General features: G+C 43.6%; 1 protein-coding gene across 1 annotated transcript; it reads right to left on the bottom strand.

The window, feature by feature from the left end:
* Positions 1-20448: 20448 nt before the first annotated feature.
* On the bottom strand, positions 20449-22251 carry LOC149279356 (leucine-rich repeat and immunoglobulin-like domain-containing nogo receptor-interacting protein 3). Its single transcript, XM_089501262.1, has one exon. The coding sequence runs from the start codon at positions 22249-22251 to the stop codon at positions 20449-20451; it is 1803 nt and encodes a 600-aa protein (XP_089357388.1).
* Positions 22252-24010: the final 1759 nt, after the last annotated feature.

The raw sequence follows: 24010 nt of genomic DNA, 5'->3' as shown, positions 1-24010 counted from the left end.
CTTGGGTCATAGTTGCCTTGATGATAAGGTCCAAAAAGCGACTTGATATGTGGACCGAACCCCCCCGAGCAGCAGCAGTTTGAACATTTCCCGGGATAGTCCGCAAAGCAATTGGGCGCAGGCTCCATAGCTGCGGCTACTAAAGCTCGGTTAACAAAAGGTGCCTAAAAAACAGGGTTCCCAAGGGGGCTCCCTCTTCCAACCAGCCCTAATCTGAGCCCCACCACATGTTGTATATTTGTGCAAAAGAGCGCTCTGGTGGTGCCAGGGGCGTCTGAGATATTTAGGGTTATAAAGTCCAGTGGGCACTCCTGCCCATTCTAACTGACAAACAGTTCCAGCGAATTAAGACCTGGTCAGGTACAGGCCGAGGGGAATAAAGATCCAATGGGTCTGGGTGATAAGGGAGGGAGAAGTGGTAGAAAGTGAGAAAGAGGGTAGTAAGAATATTGAAATAAGTGTGAATGAGTGAGTATGAATTAATGTGTGGATGCATTGTGTGAATGAGTGAGAGTATGAATTAATGTGTGAATGAATTGTCTGAATAAGGGAGAGCATGAGTTAATATGTGGATGAATTGTCTGAATGAGGGAGAGCATGTGGATGAATTGTCTGAATGAGGGAGAGCATGAGTTCATGTGTGGATGAATTGTCTGAATGAGGGAGAGCATGAGTTAATATGAGGATGAATTGTCTGAATGAGGGAGAGCATGAGTTAATGTGTGGATGAATTGTCTGAATGAGGGAGAGAATGAGTTAATGAGTATGTGTGTATCATAGATGTATAATTGTGGAAAGGCAAAGATGGCACTAGCAGGATGTTTGAGCCTTGGGGACAAAAATGACAGAGGCCAGGCTGTTTGGGGACAAAGTTGACTTGTGCTGGGCTATTTGGGGACAAAGATGGCAAATCGTATGTGTGTTATCTGGGTGCTGGCCAGGTTCTATGTGGGCAGTGTGGATGCAAGGGCTGACTTTGGGGTGTGCAACCTGTGATCTATGCCTGTAATTTAGGGGGTTTTAAATATGCCTGTTTTTGCCGTGTTTTTATGTGAATTCCAATTGATCTATACCTGCAAAGCTGGGTTTGTGTGTAATTCTGCAGATCCATATCTGCTATGCTATGTTTCCATACATTATTTATGTATACCTGCAAATACAGGGTTTGTATGTCTTGTTCAGTTGATTAATACCTGCAATGCTGTTTCCATGTATTTATTTGATCTATACCTGCAATGCTACATTTCATATGTTATTATTGTATACCTGCAAATACAGGATTTGTATGTCTGATTCTGAGATCACTGTGCTGAGATAACAAGTGAATTTCAATTGATCTATAAATGCAAAGGTGGGTTTGTGTGTTAATGTGTTGATCTATACCTGCTATCGGCAGCAGGGTCTAATATGTATATATATATTAATATATATATGGGCAGCAGGGGCTAATATATATATATATATATATACCGTATTGGCTCGATTATAGTCCGCACCCGAATATAGGCCGCACCCTAAAAGTTAGATATGCTGCCACTCTGCCCCCCCGAGATATGCTGCCACTCTGCCCCCAAGATGTGCCTCCCCCCCGAGATGTGCCCCCCCCTAGACTTACCGGTGCAGACTCCCCGGGGTCTTGCAGGGGTGGCGGGGGGCAGCTACGTAGTACGAGTATTCGACTTCTGTGGCGGAAGTGCCGGCAAGGAAGATTGTTAAAGTACATCGCCCAGGCGTTCACCAAGCATAAACAACCTCCGCTGCCGGCACGTGTGCACAATGTGCTCTAACAATCTCCCTTGCCAGGACTCCCCCCGTGGGAATTCCCAGCAAGGGAGATTGTTAAAGCACATCGTGCAGACGTGCCGACAGCCGAGGCTGTTTACGCACATCGCCGCTACCGGTGAACGTCTGCGCGATGCGCTTAGATTCGGCTAGACCCCGAATATAGGCCGCACCCCCACTTTAAAGACTTAAAGGGGGGGGGAAGTGCGGCCTATATTCGGGCAGATACGGTATATATATATATCACTCTCATAGGATTGTCAGCACTCCAGGTCTTTAAGTTAACAACTTCTCTTTATTCAAACAAAGTCAAGTCGATGTTTCAGTCATTGCTGACTTTCATCAGGACATGTCGGCTTGACTTTGTTTGAATAAAGAGAAGTTGTTAACTTAAAGACCTGGAGTGCTGACCATCCTTTGAGACTGCTTTGTATTGAAACTGCTGGTTACTAGCACCAGGCTTGGAATATTTGGAATGGTGTGCAATGGACTTTGTGAGTAAATATATATATATATATCAGCAGCAGGATCTAATATTTATATATATCGGCATTCGGCAGCAGGGTCTAATATTAACGAAACTGCCAGTTCAGCTGAAATTTTGAAATCATGTTTCAATCATAGTCTTTACTTCAAAGCATTTATGTAGTTAAAAATGCATGTCTAACGCATATATTCGACGGGGCCATCACATAAATCAATAATAAAGGGAGGGGCTTGCTGGGGGCATTAATACAAATAGTGGTGGCTGGAGGCGATCATACAAGGGTGTGGGGGCACCACATTAATCTATACTAAAAGGGTGCTGGCTGTGGCATCAATACACAAGGAGCAAAAAGACTAAGGGGGTAGAAACGACAATGCAGTGTGAAAGATCCATCCTGATGTAGGTGTTGGTGTGGCAGAGCCTGTCCTGGTGTGTGTTTGGGTGTTGGTGTGGCAGAGCCTGTCCTGGTGTGTGTGTGTTTGGATGTGGGTGTGGCAGAGCCTGTCCTGGGGTGTATGCTTGGGTGTTGGTGTGGCAGAGCCAGTCCTGTGTGTGTGTGTTTGGGTGTCGGTGTGGCAGAGCCTGTCCTGGTGTGTGTGTTTGGGTGTTGGTTTGTCAGAGCCTGTCCTGGTGTGAGCCTGTCCTGGTGTGTGTGTTTGGGTGTCGGTGTGACAGAGCCTGTGTTGGTGTGTGTGTTTGGTCATCTGTTTCCTGGCACTTAACTTACAATAGGAATTATTTAATTTATACTTATCCAGAGATAAAATGCCCTCATGAAGTTGTAGTGACTTCAGGGGACAAAATGTTCAAGGCCCTGAAATCATCTAGTGGAAAGGTTAAGGTATTGTGTTATTTACTCTATAATATTTATTTCAAGGATTAGTCGTACTAAATTGTGGCTTCAGGCTTCCCATGTTGAACGATCAAGTATTATGTTAGTCCAATAACAAAAGTATCATAGCACATTACTTTTGGCAATATATATATATATATATATATATATATATATATATGTGTTTTTTCAGTGGTATGATTTAATGGTGGAAATTATTAATGCCCCTCCAGTTTGACTGTGGTATCTTGTGTGCCCCCCTAGATATTGTTTCTAGAGTCGCCACTGTGTGGTGGGAGCCCGCCATGTCCATGAAACACTTGCTGGTGCCAGAGCTGTGAAGGCGATCCTCTTACTTCCCCACTGCAGGGAAACAGGAAGGGATAGGTGAGGAGCGATACCACCCATAAGCGATGATGCTATGTAGGTAGGTGGCTTACATTGGGAGTCCAGTTCAGGGCATGTGCGTACGATATGACCGAACCACCACAGTAGAGACACAAGTTAGCTTGACTCCTCGGCAGGGGTTTTTGGTGGGGTTTCAGGTGTGCGAGCAGGAGCTGGGAAACGTGGGAAGGGTGTAGAAAGGGCAGCGGGCAGTGGATGCTGCGGGAGGCTGTGACGGAGTGGTGGGTGGTCGACGGTGCGGTGGATGCCGAAGTTAAGGGGCGAGGGGAAGGACCGGGGGCTTGGCAAGTGGACTTTATATACTGGACTTGCTTCCAGTCTCCTTTGCTGGAGTATTGATCCTGCCCTGATTCCTTTATACCTGTTTGCAGCATTGCAATTACCGTCTGGTTTCTGACCTTTTGCGTTGGACTCTAGCTTTCCTGTTTTCCATGCTCTCTTCTTGCTTCCTTCTTTTTGGCCTGACAAATTTCTAATTTTGACCTGACATATGATTTTGGCCTCGACCTGGATTTTATATTTTGTCTTATACATGTATACCATGCTCTGGTTCTCTCTGTGTAATGCAGTTGGTTGAGTTCCTGCCGCAGCCTAGTCTGTAGTTTAAAGACATCATCTGCTGTGCACCCAGCCTTTGTCAAGAGACTCCCGCACAAGGGTGTCTTCTGTCTGTAAACGTTAGCCTTCTTCCCACAGCATCTGCCCTATACCCCATTTATGATCTGGTTTGAAGCATCTAACACATGACACTCAAGTGGAAATTTAGGGATGCAGCAGACAGTAATCTGCAAACTGAGGTGAAAGAATCAACTACCCCACCACAAGACTTTGAGCAAGTGCCTGTGCAGAGACTGCTGTCTGACCACAGTATCTGCAGTCGTGACACAGAAGAAACATTCCAACTAGCTGGCACTTCATCTATAAAGAATGACATAAGCTTTCTGTATGCAATGTTTAGCTGCTTTATAAGGTCTCTTGCACCTTTCTTTAGGCTACCTCTACTTGTGCAAGGTATTTTAAGATCATGAAAGAGTGGTTACTTTTTCCCACTGATCACCATAGATTGCAGATGTCTTTTCAGCCACTAGTTGGACCATTGTCCACTTTGTAGGCTAGCGCAGTTGGATTTGGGTGCTTAATTTTTGATGCATTAATTACTCAAAAGTTGGCATAATGTAACCCCATTTAATTATGATTTGCTTAGGTATATCCTGCTACAGAGGTATGCACATCGGATACTGATACTTTATTAGGTCCTGTGGGTCAGTCTGCATCACCAAAACTAAGCCTAAAAATGACCAGTCTGAGAAAAACATCCATAGCATCTACAGGAGGTGATCTCTGTCTAGAGCACCTTTCGAGATACGGTACTACCACATCAACCTGATTTCTTCCTCCTGTATTCCAATGGTCCCCCACTATCTCCAGCATTCTTGGGGCTGTTTTAGTTTTTTAGAAACTCATATCAACTCAGTACTCCTGCAGTCAAGTGTATGTGACTTGTGTTTTTCTTGTGACTGCAAATACAAACTTGCTTCTAATTAATTTGTGAGTCACAGTTTATTAAATAGACCTCATTACGTTTTTATCATACTGCCTTGAGGTACAAATAGAATGTCAGTGTTAGTTACATTGTATTTGAGTATATTTGCAGAAGGGGGCACTGCTACAACATACAAATGCCAGTTCAGTATTTAATGCCAGTGATAAATCTATCACAAGCAACTGATTAGCAATCCTCCCTTAGAGAGCAAAATAAAATAGATAAAAAGACATATATTATCCCAGATTCACTAAATGAGATAAAGTGTATCATTATTTGTTATTTAATTATTTGCATTTGCAGTCTGTAGCAGGATTGCTGTATAATTAGTTGAGTATTGTAGGGCTGCAACTAATTTAATAAACAAACAGGATGTTAAAAACAAACAGCAGATAAAAATGCATTTCTTGTTTTTATTTCCCAACCTACCCCCCCCCCCCCGTTATGCACATTTGAGCCCAGGCTTACCACACTGCCTCCCAGATATACCACATTATTATTATTATTATTATTATTATTTATTGTTTTATATAGCGCCATCAAATTCCGTAGCGCTGTACAATGGGTAGACAGGACATAACAAGTAGTATGTAACATAACAAATTGACTAACAGAGACAACAGGTGATGAGGGCCCTGCTCAAAGAGCTTACAGTCTAGAGGGATTTAGGGTATATTACACAATAGGTAAAAGTGCCGTTGTTAGGGATAGACCAGCCACACAAGTATTGCAAGAGAGGGACTAGGAAAAGTGAGCTAAAGGAATATGGGAGGGCGTTAGTGTACTATGTTGTAAGCATCCTTAAAGAAGTGGGTCTTGAGGGATTTTTCGAAGGAATAAAGGCCGGGGGAGAGATGGATAGACCAGGGCAGGGCATTCCAGAGGCTCGATTCCAGGCAGCCCTGGAGAAATCTGGCAGCAGCATTCATGGTGGATTGTAGAGGGCTGAGACGGTTAAGAGGGAGACCGGCTAAGACAGAGTTACAGTATTCAAGATGGGAGATAATCAAGGCATGGACAAGAGCCTTAGTGGCATGCTGTGTAAGGAAGGGACGGATGCGGGCAATGTTTTTAAGATGGAGGCGACAGTTTTTCGAGGCAGACAGAATATGGGGTGTGAACTAAAGGTCGGAGTCAAGGGTGACACCAAGACAGCGTGCATGAGTAGACGGGGAGATGATAGCACCAATGAGGGAAATTGATGGGGGAATCTTAGCATCGGAGAGAGGGAAGATGAGGAGTTCAGTTTTGGAGAGGTTAAGTTTCAAGAAACGTGCAGACATCCAGGTAGAGACAGATGCAAGGCAGTTAGTTACACGATCTAAGACAGAGGGAGAGAGATCAGGGAAGGATAGATAGATCTGGGTGTCATCAGCGTACAGGTGGTATTGAAAGTCAAAGGATGAGATCAGTTTGCCAAGGGAGGAAGTGTAAAGAGAGAACAGAAGGGGTCCTAAAACTGAGCCTTAGGGTACCCCAACTGAGAGAGGGAGGGGAGGGGAAGTGTTACTGGAGATAGAGACGCTGAAGGTACGATCAGAGAGGTAGGAAGTGAGCCATACCCCCAGATATGCCACTCCGCCCTCCCCACATATGCCTTATATACCCTATATGCCTTATACCCCCTGATATGCCATTCTGCCTTCCCCACATATGCCTTATATTCCCTATATTACTTATACCCCCTGATATGCCACTGTGCCCCCTGATATGCCTTATACCCCAGTATGCCTTATACCCCCAGATATACCACTCTGCCTTCACCATATATGCCTTATATACCCTATATGCCTTATACCCCCCAGATTTGCCATAGTGCTCTTATAGATTCGTTCGCAGACTCATTTACAGGATACAGGATTAATCTTCACTGCCCCCAGGATTTAGATTTCCCTTAGTTTGCACCCCTTTACCTCCAACTGTACCTTAAGTTAACCTTATTAAATTAATTAAACTCTCAGTCCTCAGCATTAAATTAAACCTAAAGACCTGTTTAACTATAACTGCCCCTAAATTAACCCTGAAGACCCCATTTACCATCACTGCCCCTAAATTAACCCTAAAGACCCCATCAACTATAACTGCCCCTAAATTAACCCTAAAGACCCCATTAACCATAACTGCCCCTAAATTTACCCTAAACACCCCATTAACCATAACTGGCCCTACATTAACCCTAAACAACCCATCAACCATAACGGCCCGTAAATTAACCCTAAACACCCCATTAACCATAACTGCCCCTAAATTAACCCCCACCTCCTCTAACTTTCAGCAGCCCCAATATTAATTCTTACTTACTGTTAGGTAATTTGCTGATCAGTGTGGATGCTATAAGTTAAAGGGGCGGGGTCAATCATCAGAGTGACTGCAGGGAGGGACTGTAAGTAATAACTACTGTAAGTATTGAATAAACCGGGTTATAAATCGAGGGGTATTTGTCAGAGCATTTGCTCTGAAAAATCCTCATCTTATAATCGATAAAATTGATTCAACTAATCAATAATGACATTAGTTGGCAACGATTTTCATTATCGATTATTATCTCTAGAAGTATTGCTTCAGACCTGATGAAGAGAAGATGACTCTCGACAGGGCCGGCCTTTGGGGTGTGCGACCTGTGCGACCGCACAGGGCGCCACACCTCAGGGGGCCCCGCCGCGATGTCCGCCGCCGCAGTGTACGCCGCAGCCCCCGCGGCGATCCGCCGCCGCGGTGTACGCCGCAGCCCCCGAGCCGATCCGGTGCCGCCGCGGTGTACGCCGCAGCCCCCGCGCCGATCCACCGCCGCCGCGGCAATCCACCGCCCCCGTGTACGCCGCCGCCGGGTCCGCCGCCACCGCCGCGGTGTCAGACGCCGCCCCCTCTGCAGCTCACTCTGACAATCGAGCGCCCTTGGCAGAGAAATTGACAGGCAGCGTGGAGGGTCATGTGATCTTCCGCCACTTAGCATTGGGCGGTGTCAGGAGCATCAGACAGCCAGACTAAGAGGATCCAGGGTGCCCTGCTTGGTAAATAACTACAGGAAAACAGGAAAACAGGAAAACTAAACTAAAAATTAAAGAAAACATTAATTAAGTGCAAGTTTGATGTATAGTGTATGTCATCTAATGAAAGGTGAAAAAAGATTCACCCCTTGTCTATTAAACACATTTTACATATGGAAAAATAGTGCTCAGTTTAACTGTAACTTTTACATAAAACACGTTTTTATTCAAGGATACGCCATTTAAAAAGAAGCTACAGGTTTTATGCCATTAAAAATACCAAATATAAATACAAAAAAATACCGTAATTAGTGCTGCTGCATATTAAAAAAAACCTGAACAGTCATTAAAAAAAGACAATGGACATGGGTCTCCTTTTGGGAGTACTGACTTTTGCCTGATTTAATCAAGTTCACAGTATCTTAGATAAAAAAAAGAGCATTAGCTGCTATGCATGCTCAGTATTGTGGAATGTTTGATTATAATGTGCTGATTATTGCTCCTGTTTCTAAACTGGCTTATGGTTGTCAAATTCACATTTTTAAGTCAATACACAAATGTGATTTTGACTACCAAATGCCAGTTTATGTATGCCTGCCATTATCTCGTCAATTAGAGTATGGAGCTTACTTGTTATTGCCAGTGTTCAGTTGGTTTTTGCAAAGATACCTATTTATAGATTTTGTTTTTATATTAAAGGTTATTTACCTCATAAAAGTGCAGTAACTGGTTTAAATATATATTTTAAGAAGTGATAGGGGTTGTTTGTTGTGGTTGTTCAAACATACATGCGACCTGTGATCTATGCCTGTTATTTAAGGTTTCCATGCATTATTTATTTGATCTGTAACTTCACTGCTGAGTTGGCATGTGATTTGTATGTTATTCAGTTGCTCTATACCTGAAGTGCAATGTGTTGTTTATTTTATTTTTACCTGAACTAGAGGGTTTCTGTGGATTATGCAGTTGATCTACATTGCTATACTGGTTTTCTTTATTTAATCTATACCTGCAAATAAAGGGCTTGTATGTCTTATTCAGTTGATCACTATGTTATCATGTGGTATTTAGTTAAGCTCTATATTATTTGGTATTTTGTTGATCTTTTCTAGGGCTGCAACTAATGATTATTTCCACACACTCAATTTCATAGTGAGAAATGGCCTGGCTGACACATTTCCGAACATGTGGATAGTATTGCGGATTCTTTTAACCATTCCTGTTTCTGTGGCATCAGGAGAACGCAGCTTTTCCAAGTTAAAGCTCATTAAAACATATCTGAGATCATCGATGACTGACGACAGACTAACAGCTTTATCAGTATTATCCATTGAAAGCGATGCATTGAAGACATTGGATATGAACAACATCATTGATAAATTTGCAAAAGCAAAAGCGCGTAAAGTTGTATTTTGAGTTTCTAATCAATGCCAGGAGGTGTACATTTCTATTACCAGTCTTCCCAGTTATTATTGCACTTGCACATAAATTATCTTTAATTAAAAATTATTTGTTACAAAGATCTTTTTTCCTCTCTTCTTGTGTCAATGTTTATGGGGGGGGGCGCCATGACAGTTGCCCGCACAGGGCGCCTGAACACCTAAGGCCGGCTCTGACTCTCGAAAGCTTGTGTGACAGAATGACCTGTCATACAGGGCCCCAAGGTACTCAGAGATGGCTCCAGCCTGGCTGCCAAACAGGCAGGAACTCTATTGTGTAAACTAATCCCATTAACAGGATGGCTGCCAGGGGTAGATTCAGTAGCTAAAGGGGATTAAAGGTTGGGTTTTCTACATGTACCTGTTTATCAATGTTAATTTATGTTAATGAAGTTCTGTGGCTATATGAGTCCATTGCTGTACTCAATTCAAGGTAGTTGTGTCTACTTATTAGGTACACACAGCAGGGTTCCAAGGTGTGCATGCTGGCTGGTGCTGGAAGTGATTTCGGGGACAACAGGAGGATACATGTGGGTGATCTCTGGGAGTTACTACAGCTCTCTTGGTGAACCCGTTACATTGGCGGCAGCGGCAGGAACCTCCTTGCAAACATTCCGTCGGAGTACCAGCGGGTACCAAAGATGGTTGCAGCACTACAGGACGTGTTGGTGCACAGAAGAGTCGCAAGTTACATAAATGCCTGGATGGAGGCTCTCAGAGTGGACCAGGGTGTCCGGGGAATAGTCCTCCCATCCTCCAAGGAATGGTACGTGCTACAACTAGATTGGCGAATGCAGTACCTGGGAGAGCAGCCTCAAGAGGACTTGGTGGCTGAGTTGGAGAAGTTGCTTCCACTAGAAATGATTGTGGATACTGGGCCCTGTATTGGCAGGCAGCACAGTGGTGTCCAGAGCTGAAGGATGACTACCTGCCAGAGGGCGATTACTTTGGCGGCCCGGGATTGATAATGGAAAGCCTACAGGAGGACGGAGAATTTGGAAGCCCATCGAAATATCGGTGCGAGGAGATCCGGGAGTTCAGGGAAGGGATTCTCGCAGATGTGCCCTGTTACCTGCCTGACTTGTGGGCTGATTTCGATTATTTGGTTTACCAAGAATGGATCCTGGAGCAGGCCTACCGAGAACTCTTTGACCGTGCTCAGCAGTCTGCCCCAGAGGAGGTGGATCCTGTGAGTATTGTGCCCCCACCAGAAGCACAAACAGCCTAACAGAGAGCATCTGGCCTCTGCCCACTCCCTTCCCTCACCCCAGACACTTTGCCCTATTCCCTGCAATATGGCTCAGAAACTGACCGAGACCCCCCCCGCATGTCCCAGCCAGATCCCCCAGCTGAACTGCTGGCATCGAGGCAGAGTGCTGCTGGCCTCTGCCCACCCCTTCCCCTCCTTCCCAAGCTTGACCGCAGCAACCAAGGATGGTCTGGTCAGGCAGCACCAGAGTTAGTGGTGCCCCTGGATTTTACAAATGCAGCTGAAGTGCTACCCTCGGGGCAGAGTGCCGCCGGCCTCTGCCCGCTCCCCTCTGGGACCCCAGCTCCATTGGCTTTACCCCCGCAATATTGCCCAAAGGTGGTGATTTCTATGGATCCTGTATCCCCAGCAGAAGTGTTGGCAATGGGAGAGAAGCAGATCGACATCTCTCCCCAGCAGAAGGAGTATACAGGAGGGGATGCATGTGGCTTCCCTCCCCTCACAGTGGATCATACAAACATTTGTACCATGCAGGTGGATTGGACTACGGTCGCCACCTGCAGTCCCCAGAGGTGCCGGGCAGTCAGCCCAGAACCCCATATGGAAGGGACCCCAGCCTCTCTGTTTTCTTCCCAGCGGCAGAGAGGACTCCAGGGAGAAGGCACATTTGGCCCTTCTTCCCAGCGGCAGTTACGTTATTTGGGAGAAGCAGAGTACGGCTGGGTGAGTACTGCTCTTTTGTTAAATTGTTTTGGGGAGTACCAATTTGTGGCTGGCAGTGGTGGTCCAGATCTACAAACTGACTTCGGAGTCAAACCGTATGGGGTCTTATCAGACACCAGTCTCCCCCAGAAAAAGGAGATATGTGATGGAGTGTGTGACGGAACTGTCCATCACTGGGGCCCCTGGAGAGGACTGAAAGCAAGCCTGCTACCTACAGATTATGGACCCTGTCTCCCTGCCCTGGCGAGTGGGACTGTTGTCCTCGTCTGGGACCCGAACTCTCCAGTCTCTAAATGCACCCCAGTACTGGTTAGTGGGACAGATGCCTTTTGCCATCCCCCTGCATCCACAACTCTAGGACCGACTGAACTGGTTGCAGTCTTCTTTTTAAAAGGGGAGATATGTGACAGAATGACCTGTCATACAGGGCCCCAAGGTACTCAGAGATGGCTCCAGCCTGGCTGCCAAACAGGCAGGAACTCTATTGTGTAAACTAATCCAATTAACAGGATGGCTGCCAGGGGGAGATTCAGTAGCAAAAGGGGATTAAAGGTTGGGTTGTCTACATGTACCTGTTTATCAATGTTAATTTATGTTAATGAAGTTCTGTGGCTATATGAGTCCATGTTTTACATGAATAAACTGTTCATTCCAGCTGTACTCAATTCAAGGTAGTTGTGTCTACTTATTGGGTACACATAGCAGGGTTCCAAGGTGTGCATGCTGGTTGGTGCTGGAAGTGATTCCAGGGACAACAGGAGGATACATCTGGGTGATCTCTGGGAGTTACTACAGCTCTCTTGGTGAACCGGTTACAGCTTGTCTTTTAAATATAGTTGAAAAGTCTCTCCTGATTGGCTGAGACCTCCTTCACGCAGACTCCTCATTCCGGGACAAGGCATTGCGGGTCTGTGGTCACCCTAGAGTACACCCCTCACATTTTTGTAAATATTGTATTATATCTTTTCATGTGACAACATGGAAGAAATGACACTCTGCTACAATGTAAAGTAGTGGGTGTACAGCCTGTATAACTTGCTGTCCCCTCAAAATAACTTAACACACAGCCATTAATATCTAAACCTTGGCAACAAAAATGAGTACATTTGGGCCCAATTGGCCATTTCCCCTCCCCGGTGTCATGTGACTCATTAGTGTTACAAGGTCTCAGGTGTGAATCGGAAGCAGGTGTGTTAAATTAGGTCTTATCGCTCTCACACTCTCTCATACTGGTCACTAGAAGCTCAACATGGCACCTCATGGCAAAGAACTCTCTGAGGATCTGAAAAAAAGAATTGTTGCCCTACATAAACATGGCCTAGGCTATAAGGAGATTGCCAAGACCCTGAAACTGAGCTGCAGCACGGTGGGCAAGACCATACAGAGGTTTCACAGAACAGGCCTCGTCATGGTCGACCAAAGAAGTTGAGTGCACGTGCTCAGCGTCATATCCAGAGGTTATCTTTGGGAAATAGACATATGAGGGCTGCCAGCATTGCTGCAGAGGTTGAAGGGGTGGGGGGTCAGCCTGTGCTCAGATCATATGCCGCATACTGCATCAAATTGGTCTGCATGGCTGTCATCCCAGAAGGAAGCCTCTTCTAAAGATGATGCACAAGAAAGCCCGCAAACAGTTTGCTGAAGACAAGCAGACTAAGGACATGGATTCCTGGAACCATGTCCTGTGGTCCTATGAGACTAAGATAAACTTATTTGGTTCAGATGGTGTCAAGCATGTGTCAAGGCAACCAGGTGAGGAGTACAAAGACAAGTGTGTCTTGCCTACAGTCAAGCATGGTGGTGGGGTAGTGTCATGGTCTGGGCCTGCATGAGTGCTGTCGGCACTGGGGAGCTACAGTTCATTGAGGGAACCATGAATGCCAACATGTACTGTGGCATACTGAAGCAGAGAATGATCCCCTCGCTTTGGAGACTCGGCTGCAGTGCAGTATTTAAACATAATAAAGACCCCAAACACACCTCCAAGACGACCACTGCCTTTCGAAAGAAGCTGAGGGTAAAGGTGATGTACTGGTCAAGCATGTCTCCAGACCTAAACCCTATTGAGCATCTGTGGGGCATCCTCAAACGGAAGGTGGGGGAGCGCAAGGTCTCTTACATCCACCAGCTCCGTGATGTGGTTATGGAGGAGTGGAAGAGGACTCCAGTGGCAACCTGTGAAGCTCTGGTGAACTCCATGACCAAGAGGGTTAAGGCAGTGCTGGAAAATAATGGTGGCCAGTGGCGGAACTACCGGGGTCGCAGGGGTCGCAACTGCGACCGGGCCCTGGAGTTCTGCCAGTCAGGGGGGCCCAAGGGGTGCCGAGCGGTCATTTTTAGCAAATGCTCGGCACCCTTCTGTCTCCTCTGCTCCCTGCCGCCTGCCTCAGCGCTACCCTGACTGCAGTGGTGGGAGCGTGAGGCGTCTGTCTCGGGTGCCGGCGCTTCAAGCAGAGAAGCGAGACAGAGGCCTCGCACCCCCACCACAGGACTGCACGGTAAGTGACCTACAAAGGGGTAGGGAGAGGGTAGATAGTGAGAAGGGGAGGTAGGGAGAGGGTAGATAGTGAGAAGGGGGGTAGGGAGAGGGTAGATAGTGAGAAGGGGGGTAGGGAGACGGTAGATAGTGAGAAAGGGCAGGGAGAGGGTAGATAGTGAGAAGGGTGGGGGCAGGGAGAGGGTAGATAGTGAGAGGGGGTAGGGAGAGGGTAGATAGTGAGAAGGGGGTAGGGAGAGGGTAGATAGTGAGAAGGGTGGGGGTAGGGAGAGGGTAGATAGTGATAAGGGCGGGGGTAGGGAGAGGGTAGTGAGAAAGGGGGTAGGGAGAGGGTAGATAGTGAGAAAGGGGTAGGGAGAGGGCAGATAGTGAGAAGGGGGATAGGGAGAGGGTAGATAGTGAGAAGGGGGTAGGGAGAGGGTAGATTGTGAGAAGGGGGGTAGGGAGAGGGTAGATAGTGAGAAGGGGGGTAGGGAGAGGGTAGATAGTGAGAAGGGGGGTAGGGAGAGGGTAGATAGTGAGAAGGTGGGTAGGGAGATGGTAGATAGTGAGAAGGGAGCAGGGAGAGGGTAGATAGTGAGAAGGGGGTAGGGAGAGGGTAGATAGTGAGAAGGGGGTAGGGAGAGGGTAGATAGTGAGAAGGGGGTAGGGAGAGGGTAGATAGTGAGAAGGGGGGTAGGGAGAGGGTAGATAGTGAGAAGGGGGGTAGGGAGAGGGTAGATAGTGAGAAGGTGGGTAGGGAGATGGTAGATAGTGAGAAGGGGCAGGGAGAGGGTAGATAGTGAGAAGGGGGGTATGGAGAGGGTAGATAGTGAGAAGGGGGTAGGGAGAGGGTAGATAGTGAGAAGGACGGGGGTAGGGAGAGGGTAGATAGTGACTCACTACTTTACATTATAGCAGAATGTAATTTCTTCAAAATGTGAGGTGTGTACTCACTTTTGAGAGATACTGTAATATATATATAAATATATGCCAAAGTAAGGGGTCTTAAGCACAGTCCTCTAGGGCAATCAGTCAGTAACACCAGCTTGTAGCAAAAACAGTGCTTTTTTTTTAACTGCTCAAACCCCACAACCAAATCATAAAAAGAAAAACCTAGCTCCCAATTGGAGCCCTCTCTAACTACACTATGCTGGCCCAGACTGGCCAGCCTAAACACCCACTAACTTGGCCTCCCCTGCAGACCCAGCTAAGCCAGGCTCTGGAAAACTTCCCTCAGACAGCACACACAGGTCCAGGCAGGTATTTCCTGATGTAGGCCCCATAAGAATTCCGGACAGGATCCTGCAGACTTCTAGCCTCCTGGAAAAGCCGGCATGGATTTTCCACAGAAGGGAGGAACGGGTCATTGGCCCTCCCTGCTCTCCAATTGCTCCACCCCAGGGACCCATATTTATGATCTGGATAGCACCTGTACGCAAATGCCAAACAAAGCATCTCCCTGGGGTTTACAGTGTCACAATATATATTACAGTTATATATATGTATATACATTATAGTTATATATATCAGTGGAAATGTACATTATTAAAATTTTTTCTCTAATTCACATTTAATCATAGAGTCTAATAGAGTGATGATTATTAGAACAGTCAATAATAGCAAGGGAAAATCTGTATTTAATTTGCAGTTCATGATTATATCATGGCTGTTAGAAAACATAAGAGATGTAAATGGAAGGTGTGATACCTCCTGAGTGTCCCTCTTTTTAATGGTGTATGTGGATGTATCACAGAGCTCAACATCATAACAACTCACAGGTCAATATATATTTAAACTGCAAGTTCTAAACCTGTTAATAAGGTCAATGGAAAGAAAATGCCGAAGGTTTATGAACCAATAAAGTAATAATGTGTTAACCAAATAAATACTCCAAATCAAAGGTTTCCATTTTTGGAAGCAGCAAGAGGGAGCAGTTCTTTATAACCATTTCCCTTAAATTCTGTCTATTCTTCAGTTTGTTCTGGAACAAATGCTTTAGGACACTTTCCTTCTCAGACAGCTTTTTAGGTCATCCTTAGCTCTGAGCACTTTTGTGGACAGCTTCCATGTCTAAGACTGTTTCTGTATGGTAAACCACACTCTCGAGTTACCAATTGGTGAGATCTAACCCTTATTTTGGGGCTATTTTTTTGTTTTCTTTGCATTTTGCTCCACTTCATAGTGCTTAACCATTGGACTGACATTTAGCATTTCTGATGACTATACAACCACAACATATGGTGCCCTGTGTGACCACACAGGTTCCATAATTCAATACCTGCCAACATTTACAATGGCCACGCCAGAAGGTATTTGGGGCTTTACCAAGACTTTATATGTGGTTTATGACCTGTTGATAGCTATTTATCTATATGAAAGAATTTAGGAGAATATATTTGTATTAAGACAGTTTCATTAATAGACATATCTTTCTGTTGTTTCTATTCACTGTGTTGTGTGTTGGTAGGTATTCACTCACACCCACCAAAAAAATTGAAAAATGTATAGTTGGTTGGCATGCATGCATGTATTCAGGGTAAATCAATAAGGTGAGATTTCACTGATCTCACATCTTTAATTTATTGCTATGTTAAACACCCACTGAACCACTGTTGCCAAGCACTATTTTATTTTTTTTATTTTAATACCTTTAAATATGTAATATGTAATACAGCTTCTTTTCTTTTTTTCAAGGTCACATGATTTAATACAAATTAATTATATAGACATATGCTTGTACAGGTAAATCATGAATCTTACAATTTAATATTATTATATTACTACTCCATCCAATCATCATACAATCCTCTGTGGGGGAATAGGAAGTCTCGTCTAGGCTAGCCAACCACTATTTTACACAAACATTAAAACCGGGTTACCTTTGGAGAAAGATTTGGGTAGAACTAGGCTAGATCACTGCCATTTACTTATTTTTCTGTATTGCCTTTGCGTCTTGGCAACACAAACCCACAAAAAGTGTGAATTCTAGCAGTGTTAGCCTACTAGCTAACATGTCTACATTGAGGTTTCATTGATTGTTTAAAAGATAGTCATAAAACAATAAAATACATAGCCCTGGTACAGATATTTTGTCATAAATAACTTGGAGAGGAATGCTAGTTTGTCTGTCAGCTTTATTCTGGCATCTATTAATGTCATGTCCATATGAAATGATTACTTTTCATTGACTTTCATGATTGGGTCCCAACAATAATGTTATTGTGGTCCACCTGCCCTAAATTCCAAACACAGACTCTTGTGCTAAGCATTTTTCTTTATTTCAGGAAGACACAGAGGAAAAACCCATTAAGAAGAAAATGTTCTCCAAAGCAAAAAGTTGCATAATACGACACACATTAATGATGTGGTGTGTTCCTGTTACCTGGAAAGTGCTTCCTTGAACTTCCTCAGATTGTGCAAGGTAACATCAACGCTCACAATTTCTTCGATTGGTGTTCACATGATGTAAAAAGTATGCTATTGGTCCCTTGCACCTGGAATCACTGGGAAATATTGCCCATCATGTTTAATTCCATCACAGTTGGCTTTCATGATGGCACAGAACATAATGAAGGGGTGAAGGAGTTAAGGCAAGCAGTCAAGTGAAAATCAAAAAGCAATTATTGCAGACGAACAATAGTTGCTCAACGCAGCCCCTACATAACACAATTTTTGAACGGTTTCCTTGATGAACGCTTCTCCTTACTCTAAACACTGAATGTTCTTAATTTTTTAAGCCAGCATCAGTTGACGGTTCTATACTTACTTATGACAGTTTGACGCTACAGGTAATTAGCATTAAGTGGGAGTAAACTAGATTCAACGGAATTCAACAAACCTTGATTTGGTATGTAAAATCTAGTTAATAATTGTTTAACTATAACAAAAAGTTTGAAAATGACTGTAACATGTTAACATTTATCAGCGGAAAATACAAATTGTCTATATGTTGTGTTTAGGATATGCATGTCCACCGAACTGATTTTAGAGCTTGTTATGCTCATCTACAATAAGGAATCCCTACAGGGCTGCCCTCTTGATTTCAAGGACATGTTTGTCCTTAGGAAGAGGCAAGTGGTAAAAGACTTTATTAGGATCTGTTTATTTTCTATGTATGAATTCAGTTCTATGCATTATATTCACCAAACTAGCAGGAAACAGCATATCCAAGATGATTAAATACAGCCCTGTAGAATGCATTTTCCATGGCAATCTCTGGTTAAAAGGACCATACTATGCCTAGTGTCCAAGGTCACATTAACAACAGAACCCTGCTAGCAAGCAGTGCACATGCGACTACATTCTAAGTAGTTGGAAGGGAATGACAGTTATCAAAAGGGTAAAATGCACATTAATGTGCACCCTTATTTAGCTACTTACATTATTGGCATTTTGGAGATGGTTACATCTGTTGCAACTGGGCCTAGGGTGGAAGGCCCAGGGGAGGTGGCAGTCTCTCGATCACATAACAGGAACCTTGATCGTCTTCCCTGTAGCACCACTGATCTAAAGGTAGGTTAGAATAAAGATCACTGATCTTGCCAACCAGCCTATTAGCACTATAGAGGACTATGTTGAGTCAGCTGACATCATATGCTAGCACTCAGCAGAGGATGGCAGCACACAGTAGGCTACTGGTGGTGCAGCCCTGGCTTGGGCCTAGGGGAGCACTGAAGGTAAATATGCCACTGACAATACCACTTGAAGTTATGGGCAAAACTGGTTAAAGAGGTGGCCTTGTGTCTGTAACCACCTCAGTACATAAGAGTATAATCATGTTTTAACCTTAGTAACGAACATTTAATTCCTTATTCTAAAAGGCAGTAAACTAGAACACCTGCAATGTTCATGCAACCATCAGCATGATGGGAATTGTATTCAAGATGTAATATAAAGGGGTGGTATTTAAATATTCATGGTATAGGCATGCTTACCGTACTTGACCACTCCAATAATAATTGAATAAGGTTTAAAGTTTTTGGGAAAACTAGATGAGCCCCATGGGTTTTGGCTGTTGTCAAACTCTTTTGTAAAATAGTATAGCCCCATAGCTCCAATCTTACTAGCTGAATGAGATTTTCAGTATTTCCACACATTCTTCCTCACTTTAATCTTGGGAATCGACCCCAGCTAATAATTGTCTAATTAAATTAAATCAGTTGGTTTTGATTTGTTTTTTGCTTATCACTCTGGTGGTAATTCCAAAATGCTTTCTAGGTTTAAGAATGTTGTGGATGTGATCTTAGCTTGACAAGTGTTGGTCCTAATTATTTCACAAAAATATGCAGTGTCATGTTGTCAAAATTATTTAGAATACTTATCCCAGTTTCATTCTTCATAAAGTGTGAACTCAAGTGAGATTTCAATGTACTCAAAAATATGTTGTCATAGCTTGGATAATTCCCATTGTGGCAAAATGACAAGATTTCACCCTCCAAAGATAATGAGATGTATATTACATAAATATATTTTACATGTAATGCAATTTTTGATATCTGAAAAATGAAACTAGACAAATTGTTTATCAGAGAAGTGACCATAACCTTGTGGGTTATCTGCATTATTCTAGAGCATAACCCTTTTGTATTTAGGCCTGACGCAGAACTGAAGTGGTCTTAGAGCAGGCCCTAGTCCAAGACAATGGCACTCCATGCAGGAATACTCTTTGCTCCCCACAATGTATTTCCCATTTTAGATTTACCATTTGCATTATGTTGCTATACATTAATTGTGTGTTTACACGATTTAATATATAAACACATTTCCACCTTTGCCTTTTTTATATCATTTTTACTTTACAGTGGATGAAAGAGAGACACAAGGATTTTGGTCCTAATTGGGCAATCAGTCCCCAGTAAGGTTGCCTAGGGGCTGCCACCACTTTAGACATATCTCCCTAGGAATAATACTGCCTGGTAAACCCATGATTCCGGTGTCCAGACAGCTGCTTGGAATGACCATCCATGACAAATATCGTTTGGGATAATCCATGTGTCTCCTTTCCTGTTGATTTTGTATAATTTCCCCAAATGAGTTGGTGCATATTTGTGCTGTGTAAACTCTGTTCAATTCTCAAAATCAATTAATTTATTGTATTCGATGATCCCTGTATATATCCTGAGTTTTTTCCTCCAGTCATTATCAAAATAGCATTAGCGTTTCATAGACATTTTAAACCCATTTCATGTCTTGATTCCTGAATCATAATCTATGGGCAATTTTCAAGAATTAAACATACTACGTTAACCAATTTCCACATTATATTAATTTCAATCATACTGCTAATTGCTTTGTCTTCTAAGTCACCTGGAGATCCATATCAAGATCACACTGGTAGTTGTGATTTTGACATCCTATTAACATTGTATTATTTATTATGTTATATGTTTTCAAAAGGTTGGCTTATGCCATCCTTCATCATATCATAAGTTGAGCTGTAAAGGAATTCACTTAAACTTGTTGTTAGCCCTTGTTTTATAGGACTGGAAGAATAATTATATTTTTTCAAGCAATAGAACATAATGTCCAAGTTACTGTAATTCAGTCTGTTAACCACTTTCATATCATCTTCATGTTGAACTTCCTGGCTCCACCCTGACCTGCTGCAGAGGTTGGGCCATCAACCTTACGGAAAGAGTATTCCACTGAGAAGTTGTTCTTATGTTGTCCTCTGCCTCTGCTCCACACAAATAGTAACAGGAAGCAGAAGAGGACAACACCCAGGAAGGTAATGCAGCCCATTGCCGTTGACACCAAGATGGTCTTCAAGTCCAAGGTGAACTTCAAAAACACATGGGTGTCATTATGGAAAGTGTCATTGTATTCTGGGAGATATAATGTTCTGTTGGAGTAAGGGGAGTTGTCACTTTTGACTGTCAATGTAGCAAAGTAGGTGTCATTGCCTCCAGCATTTGTAGCAATACAGATGTATGTACCGCTGTCCTGTACTTGTGCATATCTGATTTCCAAAGTTCCCTCTGGTAGGACAGTTGATCTCCCAACACTCCTGCTTGTAATCATTCTTCGTTGAGGTGAGACCCATACAATTATTGGGGCAGGATCCCCATCTGCCTTACAGTGAAACGATACAGCTTGCCCTTCATGAGTTGTAATATGCTGCAGCTTTCTGTCTTTTATCTTGGGCTTTTGGCATGTAAAGTATTCAAAAAGTACTGAGTCAGGAAAATCACGAAGAGCGTTGCCCTGGATTTCAGCTGGAGAGGCACAGACAGGTTGGTAGCCATCAAAGTTGAGAGTCTTTCTGCGTTGCAGGATCCACAGCAGTCGGCAGTCACAGACAAGAGGATTGGCATCCACTCTCAATGTCTCCAATGTGTTAACTGACTGGAATACACCCTCCTCTAAAGTAGACAGAAGGTTATTGGAGACATTAAGAAGACGGATTTGTCTCAACCCATAAAAAGCCTGGGAATCCACAGTAGTCAGAGAAGCGCCAACCATGTGGAGCTCTCGAAGTCTGAAAAGGTCTCTGAAAGAGCCACGCTGTATGGATCTGATTGGGTTGTAGGAAAGATTTAGATATTCTAAATATACCATACTCCTTAGTGCAGCTGCTGGCACAAAGGTGAGGTTAGTGTAGGTGATGGAAAGGGAAGAGAGGTTCAGCCCCTGAAAAGCTGTAGCACACACATCCTCCAAAAATGGCCAACAGTCCAATTCAAGCACTTTTAAGTTGTAGAGCTTTTGAAAGTTGTGCTCTTCTAAAGAGCTGGTTCCCAAATGACGAAGTCTTAGTACCTCAAGTCCTTGTAAGTAAGAAAGTGACTCACCAGATATGGAAGTCAGGTTGCACTTTTCAATGGTTAGCTGCTCCAGTCCAACAAGTCCAGAAAAGGCTTTCTGTGAAATGTACAGTAGGTCATTGTCCCCAACGTCCAGGATCTTCAAGTTCTTTAAATCCTGAAACATAAAATCAAGTAAAATAACAATTTTGTTTTCACTAATGTCCAAAACAGTCAAATTGCTTAGTTTTGCAAAAACGCCAGTGGAAAGAAGCTTCAGCTGGTTCCCTTTCAGTCTGAGTATTTGAAGGTAGAAGAGATTGGCAAAGGCCCCAGGCTCTATCGTAGAGATGATATTTTCACTAAGATCAATTTCCTCTAGATGAGAGTATGGTGACAGTTCACCAGGGTTTAGACAACGTATACGGTTCTTGCTGAGGTCCAAAAATCTCGTTTCAGAAGGTATACCCTCAGGAATTGTGGCCAGGCGCTTGCGATGGCATATGACTGACCGGATCTGAGGTGTACAGTCACAACGGGCAGGACACCCCAAAGCCTTCCAAACTGGAAACAGTAGTAGAACTTGAAGAACCAGAATCAGGGGCCAGCATGATGCCATTATACCGGGCATCATAAAAACAGAGATTCTACCATTTTATCAGGCACCTACAGACACAAACAAAACATGCATTAGTGCCAAATCATATAAAATCCACTATTATCAAATGTCTCTATAATGTACTTATATTTATGCACACTTCATCAAGTTTCTGTTTTATTTAATCCTAATGATATATATATATATAGACTGTATATATATATATATATATATATATATATATATAAGCAACTATATATAAAAAAGCAACTATATATATGTAAGCAACTAAGCACCATGAGTCCAGTACTTCTGCATCCCCCGTAATTCCCTGAAAATGTAATCCCTTGCCAGAGACTAGGCAAGACAAGTATGAGCCATGTATCCAAACACTAGACACCAGGAATTGATCTTTACAGTGTGTGTGGAGAATGTCAGTACACATACTACCAGTAATGATAATAACAGCCTGATGTATGTGTGGCAGTATAGAAATGTCATGTATCATTTAGACTTTTGCACGGCAAGCAAAATCAATTTGGCCAAATTCTTTTTACCCCGTTTGTTTGGTTCAGAAAAATTTGGATACCTTTTTTTATTAAAAATGAAATGCAGGGGGTTTGCCAAAAGAGGGAGGTCCATGTCACGTTCTGCACTCAAATTTTACTTGCAGCATCTCTTCAAAGTTAAGCAAGAGATCCAGACTTGATTTTGCGTTGCAGGACCACCACCACAAGCAACAGCAGGGACTACATTTTTACCAAAAATGGATGATTTTGATGAATTGATCCCACAGGTGAAGGAAGGTGATAATGCAGGAGGAGTAGTAGTTGGGCACTGGGAAGACACTGGGTAGACACGTAGAGCCCCACCGTACTGGACAATAAGTATTTAAAGTATTGTTTCCTCAGAGATTGAGTAACAGCAGATCCTCAGAGTAAGGAAGGACATTAAGTCAGAGAGGCAGAGCAGGGCACAGGACAGGCACATTCAGATTGTATACAGTTGTGGCCAAAAGTTTTGAAAATGACACAAATATTAATTTTCACAAAGTCTGCTGCCTCAGTTATGATGATGGCAATTAATTGCAAACTCCCTCTTTGCCATGAAAATGAACTTAATTCCACAAAAACATTTCCACTGCCCCAAAAGGACCATCTGACATCATATTTTTGATTCTCTCATTAACACAGGTGAGAGTATTGACTTGGGCAATGCTGGACATCACTCTGTTATGCTGATTGAGTTAGAACAACAGACTGGAAGCTTTAACCCCTTAATGACCACGTCATGAAAAAATGGTGGCATTAGACAAGCTTATAAAGTGATCTATGATCTACGATCACTTTCTTCGTTTAAACAGTGTTGCTGTAATGCCTCAATGTCGAGGCATTCAGCAACACCGATATCGGGATCAGCGCCATCTCTGGCCCCTCCCTGGGGCATGTCTTGTTTTAAAAGAGTTTAAGAGGCGATCATCGATAGCGAGGCATTCAGAGACATCAAACACCCTCTCCAGGACGCACTCTCACAGCTCCAGAGAGTAGTCACAACCGCCACTGCAAGAGATTTTGCCACTCGCAAGATGGCGGCGCGTCGTTTAAAAAAAAAAAAGTTTCCAAGAAGGTCTCTCCAGAAATCCTCCTCCTCCTGAGAACTCTGGCTCTGTCCCTTGCAGGTTGACTACAGGTACTGCACTCCCCAGGTCTCAAAAAACTTTGGCCTTCATCTTAAAAACATTACCTACATCCATCCCTTCCTTAAGCAAGATGCCACTCTT

This window comes from Sceloporus occidentalis, unplaced genomic scaffold (genome assembly GCF_023333645.1).
Source record: "Sceloporus occidentalis isolate IW3139 unplaced genomic scaffold, rSceOcc1.0.p SCAF_169, whole genome shotgun sequence".
In the NCBI taxonomy this organism is placed as follows: domain Eukaryota; kingdom Metazoa; phylum Chordata; class Lepidosauria; order Squamata; family Phrynosomatidae; genus Sceloporus; species Sceloporus occidentalis.
This window is presented reverse-complemented; position numbering and strand designations above follow the sequence as displayed.